This window comes from Pristiophorus japonicus, chromosome 4 (genome assembly GCF_044704955.1).
Source record: "Pristiophorus japonicus isolate sPriJap1 chromosome 4, sPriJap1.hap1, whole genome shotgun sequence".
Taxonomy (NCBI): domain Eukaryota; kingdom Metazoa; phylum Chordata; class Chondrichthyes; family Pristiophoridae; genus Pristiophorus; species Pristiophorus japonicus.
The window spans coordinates 76,544,366-76,557,670 of record NC_091980.1 but is presented as its reverse complement, the minus strand read 5'-3'; the positions used below and the strand labels follow the sequence as shown (position 1 = coordinate 76,557,670).

At 44.1% G+C, this 13,305-nt stretch overlaps 1 protein-coding gene across 2 annotated transcripts in view; it reads left to right on the top strand.

Moving 5' to 3' along the window:
* The window catches only part of rab24 (RAB24, member RAS oncogene family), a 30,996-nt gene that overhangs the window by 3,184 nt on the left and 14,507 nt on the right, over positions 1-13,305 (top strand). For both annotated transcript variants that reach the window (XM_070878378.1, XM_070878377.1), the window contains 5 exons: positions 725-942; positions 2,410-2,478; positions 4,516-4,594; positions 7,325-7,392; positions 8,189-8,288. In XM_070878378.1, coding sequence (XP_070734479.1) covers positions 826-942; positions 2,410-2,478; positions 4,516-4,594; positions 7,325-7,392; positions 8,189-8,288 — 433 coding nt within the window. In that variant the 5' untranslated portion in view covers positions 725-825. The remainder of the gene's footprint in view (positions 1-724; positions 943-2,409; positions 2,479-4,515; positions 4,595-7,324; positions 7,393-8,188; positions 8,289-13,305) is intronic.

The following is a 13,305-nucleotide window of genomic DNA, read 5'->3' as shown; positions in this document are numbered from 1 at the left end:
CCTTCCCCTCCCCCCCCAAACACCCTTCCCCTCCCCCCCCAAACACCCTTCCCCTCCCCCCCCAAACACCCTTCCCCTCCCCCCCCAAACACCCTTCCCCTCCCCCCCCAAACACCCTTCCCCTCCCCCCCCAAACACCCTTCCCCTCCCCCCCCAAACACCCTTCCCACTCCCCCCCCAAACACCCTTCCCACTCCCCCCCCAAACACCCTTCCCACTCCCCCCCCAAACACCCTTCCCCCTCCCCCCCAAACACCCTTCCCCCTCTCCCCCCAAACACCCTTCCCCCTCTCCCCCCCCCCCCCCCCCCCAAACACCCTTCCCCCTCTCAACCCCTCTCTCTCTCTTTGGCTCGCAGCAGTATGAGCTATGCCTTTTGCTAAGGTGCGTTTTATTTGTGGGACAAGGGAAACTGGTTTTGAAGGAATAAAATAATTGGGCACCATGTCTTTGGCTTGTGTTTGAAATTAAGAACTGCAATTTCCTGTGTGTTGCTGCTAACTTCCTATCTTCATAACTGGTTCCATGTATCTGTAATTAGCAGGATGAGAGCGTGATAGAGAGAAAACAGAAACAGATACCTCAAAGGGGAAAGCTGGTGTACGGATTTGTAAACGTGTATGTTGGAGAGCTCGATCGTCTTCTGTTAATAGCATTGTTTTAGATACCGGAAAAGTCAATTCCACATATGCCTTTAACTGTCTCCGTTCTTCCTCTTCTCCAGGTGAAGCCATTTAAGCTGTCAACCACATTGCTGTTGTGTATGGTGAAAATAAGCTCTCCTTCTGTTCCTAAACGTAGACTGTGGCCAGCAGCAGTCAGAGAATGAGTGGACAGCGGGTTGATGTGAAGGTGGTAATGCTGGGAAAGGAGTTTGTGGGAAAGACTAGTCTGGTGGAGAGATATGTTCACAATCGTTTTCTCAACGGCCCATATCAGAATGTGAGTATGATTCAGACTAATGGTGCTCCAGCCAGTGTTTAACACAATGCCTTTTCTTCTGAACACAATGTTTATTTGGAGGATTGTGCCGTTAGTAATATTGTCAAATTTGCTGTTGATGCCAATTTGGCTGATTGATAGCATTCAGAGTTATGTGGAGAAATTAAGCCACTTAGCTAAGGAATGGCTGATGGAAAAACATGTGTGAAAAGTGTAAAGTCATGTACATAGTTACACAAAACATGTACAGAAATCTTATTGTAAGTGGACTTGTGAGTTTTGCAAGCCCAATCCGATGGGGGCACATCAGCCTTGGAAGTAATTGTTGCTGATGCTATCGCATAATCGCTTAATGGATTTGTATCCAATTGCTCTCTGCACTATTTTAATGGAGGCATTAACCCATTTAAAATAATCAGGTCAATGCTCCTGTTAAAATAGAGGAATTTGCTCCAAGTGCATTAAGTGTTCATGTAATAACATAGGCTGCAAATTACTGCTGTCCATCAGCATGTGTCTGCCCTGACTGGGAGAACAACACTAATCATTCAGGGAGGGGGTGGCCAACTCAAACTGATGTTCCAAAACAAATATAACAATACAGGTTGAACCTCCCTTATCCAGAACCATCCCTTGTCCAGAAGTATTCCCGGCTACCAGGTGGCGCATTGGCAGAACTCCGAAATGAACAACTGGAAGTCCTTCCTCGCTGTCGACTCCTGCAATTGCTGGTGTGACCCCGCGATCCACCCCCCATGATCTCTCTGCCGCACTCCCAGCTCCAAGCCAGCCAGCCCCGATATCCCCTTGCTCAGTACCTGTACCATTTAATTTAACGTAACCACCTCTTGTCCGGAAAAATCCCTTATCCAGAACAGACCAGTTCCTGAGGGTTCCGGATAAGGGAGGTTCAACCTGGAGCCAGAAAGTTAAATTATAATGCTGGATGCAAATAGGGTCATGTCCTGGGAAATATCTCAAGAGCATTTGATCACAAGTCAGCAGTTTGTGCTTCCTCATACTGTAGGAGTACAGGCAGAGAGAATAACTAAGTTATTGGTGAGGTCATGATGCAATTGTTCAAAGTTAAAACAACTTGCATTTATATAGCGCCTTTAATGTAATAAAACATCCCAAGGTGCTTCACAGGAATTAAATCAGACACAACTGGTGGTTATGGGCCGGTGTGTCCCTTTTCCTGTGCTCTATATATCAGGAATTAATAATTGCAGCATTCGTGGTGGTAAATCCAAGATGCCTAACTAATTTCCCTCTCCCACCACACTCCAATTTAGGAAATTAGTATTTAGCTCAGTTATTTGGTTCTCACTACAACAGCATCTCTGAAAAATTGCTGTCAATACAAAACCAGGCATTTTGAACAAATGATTAATGAATGTAAGTTAACTATGTTGCAAAGGTTTTCAGAGAACAGGCCTGCACTTAATCTGTTGGTTTCTGTTTCAGACTATCGGGGCTGCGTTTGTAGCCAAACTTATCCATGTTGGTGAAAAGGCAATCACACTTGGCATCTGGGTAAGTTTTTCCCTTTAGTTCTGGAGCGGTTAGCATATTGGGTGGGTTATTTAAGAGAGAGATGGTTCATTTGATTTGATTACTGAAAGCATTGTTGAATGGCTGTCCATGTTTGTGTTGTTCTATTTGATGCAACTGAGCCTGAATGTGTAAGTCCACAAGTTACAAATATGCAGCAGTGTTTGTCTGTCTTATCAGTAAAGATAAATATAACGGGGAATCCCCTGAAGGTTTTTCTTGATGAACTTGACACAATATCAAATTGTTGTTATTCGAGTGTATAAGTGATCCTCTGTCAGTGGAGTGTAATTATTTTTACATAGAATGTACAGACAGGAACAGGCCATTTGGCCTAACTGGTCTGTGCCAGTGTTTATGCTCCACATAAGCCTCCTCCCAACTCTCTTCATCGAACCCTATCAGCATAACTTTTTATTCCTTTCTCCCTCATGTGTTTATCTAGCTTCCCCTTAAATGCATCTATGCTATTCACCTCAACTACTCCTTTTTGTAGTGAGTTCCACATTGTAACCACTCTCTGGGTAAAAGGGGTTCCTCCTTAATTCCCTATTGGATTTTATTAGTGACTATTTTATACTTATGGTCTCCCCCACAAGTGGGAACATTTTCTCTACATCTACCCTAGCAAACTCTTTCAAAATTTTGAAGACCTATCAGGTCACTCCTCAATCTTCACTTTTCCAGAGAAAAGTGCCCCAGCTTGTTCAGTCTTTCCTGATAAGTATAACTTCTTAGTTCTGATGTAAAACTATGTTGTAAAAAAATGTTGCACCTTCTGCAGTGCCTCAATTTCCTTTCTGTAATATGGAGACCAGAATCATCTGGCAAACACAGGGATGAAATAAGACAGAAATTGCAAAAGATACAAGGGAATGATTATTCTCTTCTCTTTCCCTCCCCTCCAGTTCTCTCAGTACACCTCTCACCTGAAAATGGTGACTCCAGTTGGGTATATTTATGCAGGCTTCCTCTAGCTCACCCAAGTGGTCATTCATCATGTTTAAGCCTAGAGAGTGAATGTGGAAATATTTGATTGTGGGAAGGTACCTGAGCAAAGCCCAATCCTTTTCAAGCATGCACTTTCTGCCAGATGCCACTGGATAGTGATCAGGAGCAGGACTTTTGTCTGTGTTTCAGGTTTTAGCCATTTCTGCCCTCCTTCAGCTAAGTTGAGGCCAATTTTAATGTTCTTGCTGCCACCAAGAGATTGGGTTATGCAGCATAAACCATGGATTGAACCCTGTCTATATTGCTTACATAATGCCATAGATATTGATATGCCACTTAGCTTCTAGGGAGCACCAGTTAAATGGATTTAAGGGTTAACTTGGGGTTCAAACTACTTGAGTGTCATTTCCCCTCGTTTATGATCTCCTCTGGATTTTTTGATTGGATTTCTGTGGTGTAGATTCTCACTAATGACCATTATTTACACCATTCAATATTCTAAATGTTTAGTTTCCTTCCTTGTCAAAGTAGTGGTTTCAGTGATTAAAAAGTGAATTGTCTTTGTCTGGAGTTTATGGTTAGAGATTTTCCTTAACCCCTTCCCATCAGAAAGTCACTTGGGTTGATTTAGCCATTTGTTTTGAAATCTTTGAGAATGCACAATTTTTTTTTACCTTTCCATCTCCCATTCTATGATTCAGTGGCACAGTATGACGGTATCCCTACTCACTGGGCGAGCTGCTCTTTCCTCTTTCAGGTCTTCATGCACAGTTCAGCGACTGATAGAGCCAGCAGGAAACTTGCTTGCACTGTGAACTTTGCCAGCTGTAGTGCTGCGAGTGGAGTAGTCCTGAAATGATTACCTGGCATGTCATGTTTCCTTTCTCTCCAACCTCTTTCCAAAAGTAGGAAGCGCCTGGCCTGTGCGCTGCTGAGGTTGGGAGTCTGAGGTCATGAAGTCAAGTTCTTGCGAAACAATTGCAAGGTTGTTAGGATATTGGAGGGTGCTCAATTGTGCATTTGGTATATATTTTTTTGTAAGCTGTGGATATATTGTTTCTCCACCAGGACACTGCAGGGTCAGAACGGTACGAGTCCATGAGCAGAATCTACTATCGAGGAGCCCGAGCAGCTGTTGTGTGCTTTGGTAAGAAAGCTGGAACTGTGCTGTGCTTGGGATTGGGAGAGTCATACTTTTGTAGTGGCTGATAAGGGACTATCCACCAGAAGAAAATAAATAAACTCGGTGCTTTGGCTGTTGTTTGCTATTATAAACAAACATTATGAATTTAGACCTTGCAGAATCAAAACGTGCTGTTTTTTTATATATTTGTTCCTGGGATGTGGGCATTGTTGCCATGGCCAGCATTTATTGCCCTTGAGAAGCTGGTGGTGGGCATAGTGTGTTCCAAATTTCCTAAATTCAAAGTTCCCTATAGTGTGGCAACTGGTGAACTCCACAGACAATTGGCTTCTGATCTGGCCATAACTCGAGCAGTTCCAACAGGAATTGCTTCTTGTTTTTCTTCAAATTATTCAATAAGGGATTTATCGAAAGATGCGACGTTGTTGGCCAAAACGCACTGTAGGGTTGTAGACAGTTTACTCGGTGGGTATTTAGTCACTACAGTACCAACAATTTGGTGGGACTTTGAGTAGAAAGAAAGTCGGCGACAAACGTTATGTTTAAGCCAAATAAACTTTATTTCTGAAAGTAGAATTAAAGTACAAACAATGTATAAAATAGTACATAAGCCTCACTACTTGTGCTCGTATTACCTGTTAAGAGGTGATCAATCTCTGCCACCGGTGTCCTGCTTTAAGCTCCCGGCTTACGGTCCGGCTTCTCTCGAGGTTGGTTCCTAGGTTCACGCTGCCTAGGTGGGGTTTACCCTCCTGGTGTATACCATTCTTTAATCTGTCCCATCTCCTTTGATTACACACTTGTCTGTGCCCTGGTGATTAGTTCATACTAAACTGTATTTTCCATGATTAGTTTATAATTGTTACTGGCTATGCTAAGGAAGGATTGACTAAAATTCAGTTTCAATTGGTAATTCATTTCTATGTTCAAGGCACCTTAACTGTACTCTCGGGTCTTCCCATCTTATGTTGCCATAGCCTGTATATTTCTACAGATGTAAACTGTCCCATGATGGATGGTCTGTTACCGTGTGGGAAATGGTCCATGTTGTCCAGGGCCGTGCCGTGGATCTTGATGACTGGGGGACAGTGCTGTGCGGCGAGGACAGGCTTGCGGAGGACCTTTGTCTTACGGATGTTTAGCTTAAGGCCCATGGTTTTGTACGCCTCAGTAAATATGTCGACTCTGTCTTGGAGTTCAGCCTCTGCGCAGGCGTCGTATGCGTAGCTCAACAACAGAGGTTGGGGTGGTCTTGGACCTGGCCTGGAGATGGCGCAGGTTGAACAGCTTCCCACTGGTTCTATAGTTTAGTTCCACTCCACGGGGGAGCTTGTTGACTGTGAGGTGGAGCATGGCAGCGAGGAAGATTGAGAAGAGGGTTGGGGCAATGACACAGCCCTGTTTGACCCCAGTCCGGACGTAGATTGGATCTGTAATGGATCCGTTGGTAAGGATCACGGCCTGCATGCCCTCATGAACATGGACCATGTACAGAGAAATACCACCAACGATGTCTCCGCAAGATCCTACAAATCCCCTGGGAGGACAGACGCACCAACATTAGCGTCCTCGACCAGGCCAACATCCCCAGCATTGAAGCACTGACCACGCTTGATCAGCTCTGCTGGGCAGGCCACATTGTCTGCATGCCAGACACAAGACTCCCAAAGCAAGTACTCTACTCTGAACTTCTTCACGGCAAACGAGCCAAAGGTGGGCAGAGGAAATGTTGCAAGGACACCCTTAAAGCCTCCCTGATAAAGTGCAACATCCTCACCGACACCTGGAATCCCTGGCCAAAGACCGCCCTTAGTGGAGGAAGTACATCCGGGAGGGCGCTGAGCACCTTGAGTCTCATCACTGAGAGCATGCAGAAAATAAGCGCAAACAGCGGCAAATCTGTCCTGCCCTCCGTTACCCTCAACGACTATCTGTCCCACCTGTGACCGGGACTGTGGCTCTCCTATTGGACTGTTCAGCCACCTAAGGACTCATTCCAACAGTGAAAGCAAGTCTTCCTCGATTCCGAGGGACTGCCTATGATGATGATGACACCGTGTGCACAGAACCTGCAGGGGAGTTTGATTTGAATGGCACTAATCACTTGACCTCCCATATTGGAGGAAGATGTTCTGCATAATGTAAAAACTCTTTGCACTCGTATATTTATTTCGTTGATACAGGGATGGCATAGCCGAGCTGCATTATCCTGGGTCTAAAGCCATTTTTCCAACGCACTTTGCTTCAACTCGAAATCAGAAATTACATTAGGATCTGATGCACAAAGACTTTTAATGGACTGATCTTTCACCACCTCAAGCACTTGGGAATATCATGAATTGTTCCTTGAAAAGTTATTTCTATTTCTGAATAGCACATTGAATTAAGCATTTAATGAGCTTGTTAAAAGATGTTCCCCATAAGCGGTGTCTTGTGGAAGGATTGTAGATGTAGCCAGAAAAACTCTTATGTAGCCTTGAAGTACAAGGATTTATTGATCCAGCTTCTGTTTAACAGGGCGGGGAGCAAACTATTAAATGTAAAATATTGCTACCCCTTAAACTGCTAGGGATGGGGGAAGACTTCCACTGTTTGTGCAAGTCTTCAGAATGTGCTTACAATTTCACTATAGATTGCAAATAGTAGAATCCTCTACATTTTTAAAATCCCTTTTCTGATGGTTACTCCCTCTAATATTATGTAGAGTTATTGAATGGTCTTCCTGTCTTCCAGATCTGACTGACAGTAGTAGCTATGCAAGGGCTAGATTCTGGGTGAATGAAGTCCAGAACTGTGAAGAGGTGAGTTTTGATAAAATGCTGAGGAAGTGATGTTACTCTGCTTAATAGACAGGGCTCTACCTTTTTTTGGTTTTCAACAGTGGATCAGGGTTTTGAAGTAACTGATTTGGAGTGTGGATTACAGATCCTCATTATTATACTCGTTCTTTGGATTCAGAGGACGATGCTATTGCAATGTCTGTTAGATGTTCAGGGGTTGGGGATTTGCAGTACAGCTTGCACATTTGGTGGAGATTACAGGTTCTGCTCTACTTTGGGGTTTGTGTAGTAGATTTGCAGTGTGGGTTGTGGGTTCTGTATGCTTTGGAGTTTCGGTAGTAGTTTTGTAGTGTGGCTTGTGGGTTTAATCTGTTTTGGTAGTAGATTTACAATGTGGGTTATGGGTCCAATCTGTGTTTGGGTTTTGGTAGTTGTTTTGCAGTGCGGGTTATGGGTCCAATCTGTGTTTGGGTTTTGGTAGTAGTTTTGCAGTGTGGGTTATGGGTCCAATCTGTGTTTGGGTTTTGGTAGTAGTTTTGCAGTGTGGGTTATGGGTCCAATCTGTGTTTGGGTTTTGGTAGTTGTTTTGCAGTGTGGGTTATGGGTCCAATCTGTTTTGGGGTTTGGTTGCTGGATTTGCGCTGTGGGATTTGTCTGCTTTAGGATTTGGTAAATGGATTTGCAGTGTGGGTTGTGGGTTCTGGTCTATTTTGAGGTTGGGTAGTGGGTTTGCAGTGTGGGTCTGGATTCTCATATGTTTTAGGGTTTAGGTTGGTTGATTTACAGCTTGTGGGTCACAGTGTTCCCTCTTTTTCAGCATTGTAAAATCTATTTGTGTGGAACGAAGAGTGATCTTGTACAGAATGATCGCAGTGCACGGGGCGTCGATTACCACGATATTCAGGATTACACAGAAGGTAAAGTCTATTATTTTTCAAGGCACTGAACTGTTTGGCCATAACAAGTTAATATGTTACTTTGATTGAACCTGGAAAGGAAGGAGGCAATGAATGAAAATAGTTTGTACTAGTAATTTTTTAATTAAAATTTCAGAGTGGATCAGTTTAAAGAAGAAAATAGAATAAATAATTGAGATGTGAAAATTGATCTGGTTGGGTTGAGTGATGAAGTGGTTAAATTGATCAGTTTACCGAGATACATAGGGCAATTTTCTACGCTCTCTTTCTGTGCTAACACTCAAATCTAGTAACATTTTAATCATAATCTATTGAGTACCTAAAGTAAACTGACTAAAGGTGTTTTATAAATAGAATAAAGTTCATGATACAAACTAGGATCAGCAACTAAGAATTTAATCACTCAGGAGGCATATTATTTCAACTGCAGTTCAATGTATTTATTTGATGAAAACGTTCTGATGTTGAATTAATGTTATCTGCGGTATTCTAAAAAGCCTTCCTGCAGTTGAGTGGATAAGTGTGTGGTTGACTTTTCAACATTTCCTTCATCCTCTCCGTTCTGTACTGAGGACTAACCCATTTAAGTAAGATCCATCTTAGGAGGAGCTTAATGATTTAGTTCTTGCCCTTTCTGTCTCTTAGAACAGGTATGTATATTTTCTGAATTTTGAGTTTGAATTGCAATATTTTTACTTTGAATGTACAGCAAGTCACTATCAGATTCTGAGCAACTTAATGAGCATTGTCGTAACCTTAAAAGAAATGGCAGCTTGTTCAAGTGGGAACAAATCTCTGTTGCTGCTGCAATATTTTCCAGTCACCTGTTGCATTGTGGGTTGGTGTTTGCGATTTTGAGATCAGTCTCCGCACCAGCAGTGTTAGGTGCACTAAGCATAGTTCAATACTATAAGCATGTTGCATTGCGCTACTGAACATTGCCATATGCTTATCCACAGCACTGTAACCTTCAGGCAGCAACCTATCTCTTTGCAAGCATTCAAATGTAGAGTTACTCATTTGCTGAACCAGGGTGACTGGGGCATACAGTAGGCAATGGGAAATCTCATTGCTAGTCCAGTATAAACTTGTGCACACATGCAAAAATAATGGGGAAAAGACCATGCAGTCCACTAACCCCTATCACATTGTTATGTATTTATGCTTGGGGTCACCAGATACCAGGGGGCGCCACTGTTGAGGTCATCAGGCTGTACCCGCGCGTGCACGGTCACTGGTATATAAGCGCAGGTACCATGTCACGTGGGTTACTTTGGGTGCAAATAAAGTTGGATCAGGTTTACACCTGAGGCAGTTTACAGTAACCAGTCTTTTGAGTCATTACGTTCATTATATTTGGCGACGAGGTAATTTAAGAACCTTCGCATGTACAATGGGCACTATTGGAATTCTGGAGAGATTGGGTGGATTTTATCGACCGCCTGGATCAGTATTTTGTGGCCAACAAAATGGAGGGAGAGGCTGACACAGTTCGGCGCAGGGTAGTTTTCCTCACCGTCTGTGGTCCAAAAATAATTTATGGCCTCATGAAGAATCTTCTCTCGCCTTTACGTCCAACGGACAAAGAATACGGGGATTTGTGCGCTTTGGTGCGTGACCATCTTAAGCCAAAAGAGGGGATCGTCATCTCGCGCAATCGCTTCTATACGCATGTCCGTGCTGAGGGCCAGGATGTGTCGGGACCTGTGAAGTCTTGCTGAGCCGTGTAAGTTTGGGAACATGTTGGAAGACATGCTGTGAGATTTCTTCGTGATAGGCATCAACCATGATGTGATTCTCCGGCAATTATTGGCCGAAGAGAAGCTAGATTTGAGCAAGGCCATCGCGACTGCCCAGGCATGCGTGACGACTGATGATAATTTAAGGCAGATATCAGCGAAGAGTCGGAGCTCCATGGCAGGTATTGCAAACAAGATTGTGTCATCGTCTGGTGGAGCTGCTTATGGCAGGGCCTACTCTGCTGCTTATGTGAAACCTGTAGCTGCTCAAAGTCCGCCAACTGGTACGAATCCGATTTCACCCTGTTGGTGTTGTGGGGGCAATCATCGGCCTCATCAGTGTCGGTTTAAACAGTACTCCTGTAATGGCTGTTCGAAAGTGGGGCACCTTCACAGAATGTGCCCACAGCTGAACAAGTGTGCTGCCACTCATCACATTGCTGATGATGACCAATCCAGTGCTGGCCCGGATACACAACCCAAGGAAGAAGTCTGTGGTTTGTATTCGTTCTTGGGAAGGAGTCAGCCGATAATCGTTAATGTGAAGCTGAATGGTGTGCCTGTATCAGTGGAGCTGGACACGGGTGCGAGTCAGTCGATAATGAGCCCAAGCTGTGCGCCACTGAGTAGGTGAAGCCTAAACTGAGTCCAGTCAATGCCAAGTTGCGTACTTACACTAAGGAACTCATGCCGGTGATTGGCAAAGTAGTAGTCAAGGTGTGGTTCATGATCTTCCATTATGGATCGTCCCATGTAATGGTCCAACGCTGTTCGGCAGGAATTGACGCGAGAAAATCAAGTGGAATTGGAATGCTATCAAAGCGTTGTCATTGGTAATTTTACTGGAGCCAAGGTGCAGATCCACCTGGATTCTGATGCAAGGCCCGTCTGTCATAAAGCTCGGTCTGTTCCCTACATGATGAGGGAGAAGGTTGAAATTGAGCTTGACAGACTCCAACATGAAAGTCATATCACCGGTCAAGTTTAACGAGTGGGCCAGTCCTATTGTTCCTGTGTTAAAGAGTGATGGTACTGTCAGGATTTGTGGAGACTACAAGGTTACGATTAACCCCTTTTCGAAACAGGATCAGTACCCGTTACCGAAGGCTGATAACCTGTTCGCCATGCTAGATGGTGGAAAGTCGTTCACTAAACTGGATCTGACGTCGGCCTATATGACACAGAAGCTTGTCGACACTTAGAAGAAACTCACCTGCCTCAATACCCATAAAGGACTGTTTGTCTACAACAGGTGTCCTTTTGGAATTCGTTCGGCTGCAGCCATATTTCAGAGGAATATGGAGAGTTTACTGAAGGCCGTTCCTAGAACTGTCGTGTTTCAAGATGACATTCTGGTCACCGGTCACAACACTACTGAATATCTGAACAAACTTGTCGTCCTACATCGTCTGGACAAAGTGGGACTCAGGCTGAAACATTCAAAATATGTCTTCATGGCACCTGAAGTTGAATTCCTGGGGAGGAAGATTGCTGCTGATGGCATCAGGCCTACTGATTCGAAAATCAAGGCCATCAAAAATGCAACCAGGCTTCAGAATGTGATGGAGCTGCGTTCATTCCTTGGGCTACTCAACTACTTTGGTAATTTCTTACCCAGATTGAGCACTTTGTTAGAGCCACTGCACGTGCTACTCAGAAAAGACGACAACTGGGTCTGGGGTGTGTCTTAAGATAGAGTCTTTGAGAAAACTTAAGAATCTGCTCTGTTCAAACAAGTTGCTTGGTTATTATGATCCGTGTAAGCGTTCTTTTATTGGCCTGTGATGCTTCATCATATGGGGTTGGCTGTGTACTCCAACAAGCACATGTGTCGGGTAAGCTACAACCTGTTGCAAATGCTTCGAGAAGTTTGGCAAAGGCGGAAAGAGCTTACAGCATGATAGAAAAAGCAGCTTTGGCCTGTGTGTATGGGGTCAAAAAGATGCATCAGTACCTGTTTGGTCTTTGTTTTGAACTCAAAATGAATCACAAGCCACTCATTTCATTGTTTTCAGAAAACAAAGGTATTAATACCAATGCATCATCCCATATCCAGAGGTGGGCGTTGACATTGTCTGCCTATGATTGTTATTCGTCATAGACCTGGTACTGAGGATTGTGCTGATGCACTGAATCGTCTGCTGTTGCCTACACCTGTGGTGGAGATGTCTCAACCTGCAGATCTACTGTTAGTAATGGATGCTTTTGAGAGTGAAGGAACTCCTGTCACTGCTCAACAAGTTAGGATCTGGACCAGCCATGACCCTATTTTATCAGTTGTGAAACGTTGTGTCCTCAGTGGTGATTGGTCTGCAATACCTATGGGAATGTGTGATGAGACCAAACCTTGCAACATTCGCAAAGATGAACTGTCCATTCAGTCAGATTGTTTACTGTGGGGTAATCGTGTTATGCCTAAGAAAGGTAGAGAAAAATTTGTACGTGAGCTTACATAGCACTCATCCTGGTATTGTCATGATGAAAGCCATTGCTCGGGCTCATGTATGGTGGTCTGGAATAGACTCTGATCTGGAATCATGTGTGCATCAGTGCAATACTTGCATGCAGCTGAGTACCAGCGGAATCTCCAAATATGCAGGAAACATGTTGATCAGATAAAACTACGGCATACGGATGAACTGGAACCGCTTGAGGAAGATGCAGTCAGTGACCAACCAACCAATGTTCATTCATCAGAGGACTATGCTGTCATTATTGAAACTGGACCTCCAGTCTCTGATGTGATCATTACCACTCCCATCAGATCGGTTACTCAGCCTTCAGTCACAACGGACTCGGAACGCTCACCTAGAACTGAAGTTGAACTGAGACGATCAACTCATAAGCGGAAAGTCCCAGACCGTCTTAATTTGTAAAAAGACTAAGATCTTGAAAAGGGATGTGATGTATTTATGCTTGGGGTCACCAGACACCAGGGGGCACCACTGTCTGAGGTCACCGGGCTGTATGCACGTGTGCGTGGTCACTGATATATAAGCGCGGGTACCATGTCACTCGGATTACTTTGGCCGCGAATACAGTTAGATCGGGTTTACACCTGAGGCAGTTTACAGTAACAAGTCTTTTGAGTCATTACATTCATTACATACGCAATCTCCCAAGAAAGACAAAAAATTGAGGCAACTTGAGCAAAATGAACCTTCCTTTCGATTCCTTAAAGCAATCAGGCAAGGCTCCGGGGACAGCAGCAACCCATAATCTCAGCTAACCCACATTTACGTTCTATAACTGGAAGTGTCCTCCCATTTCATGAGTTT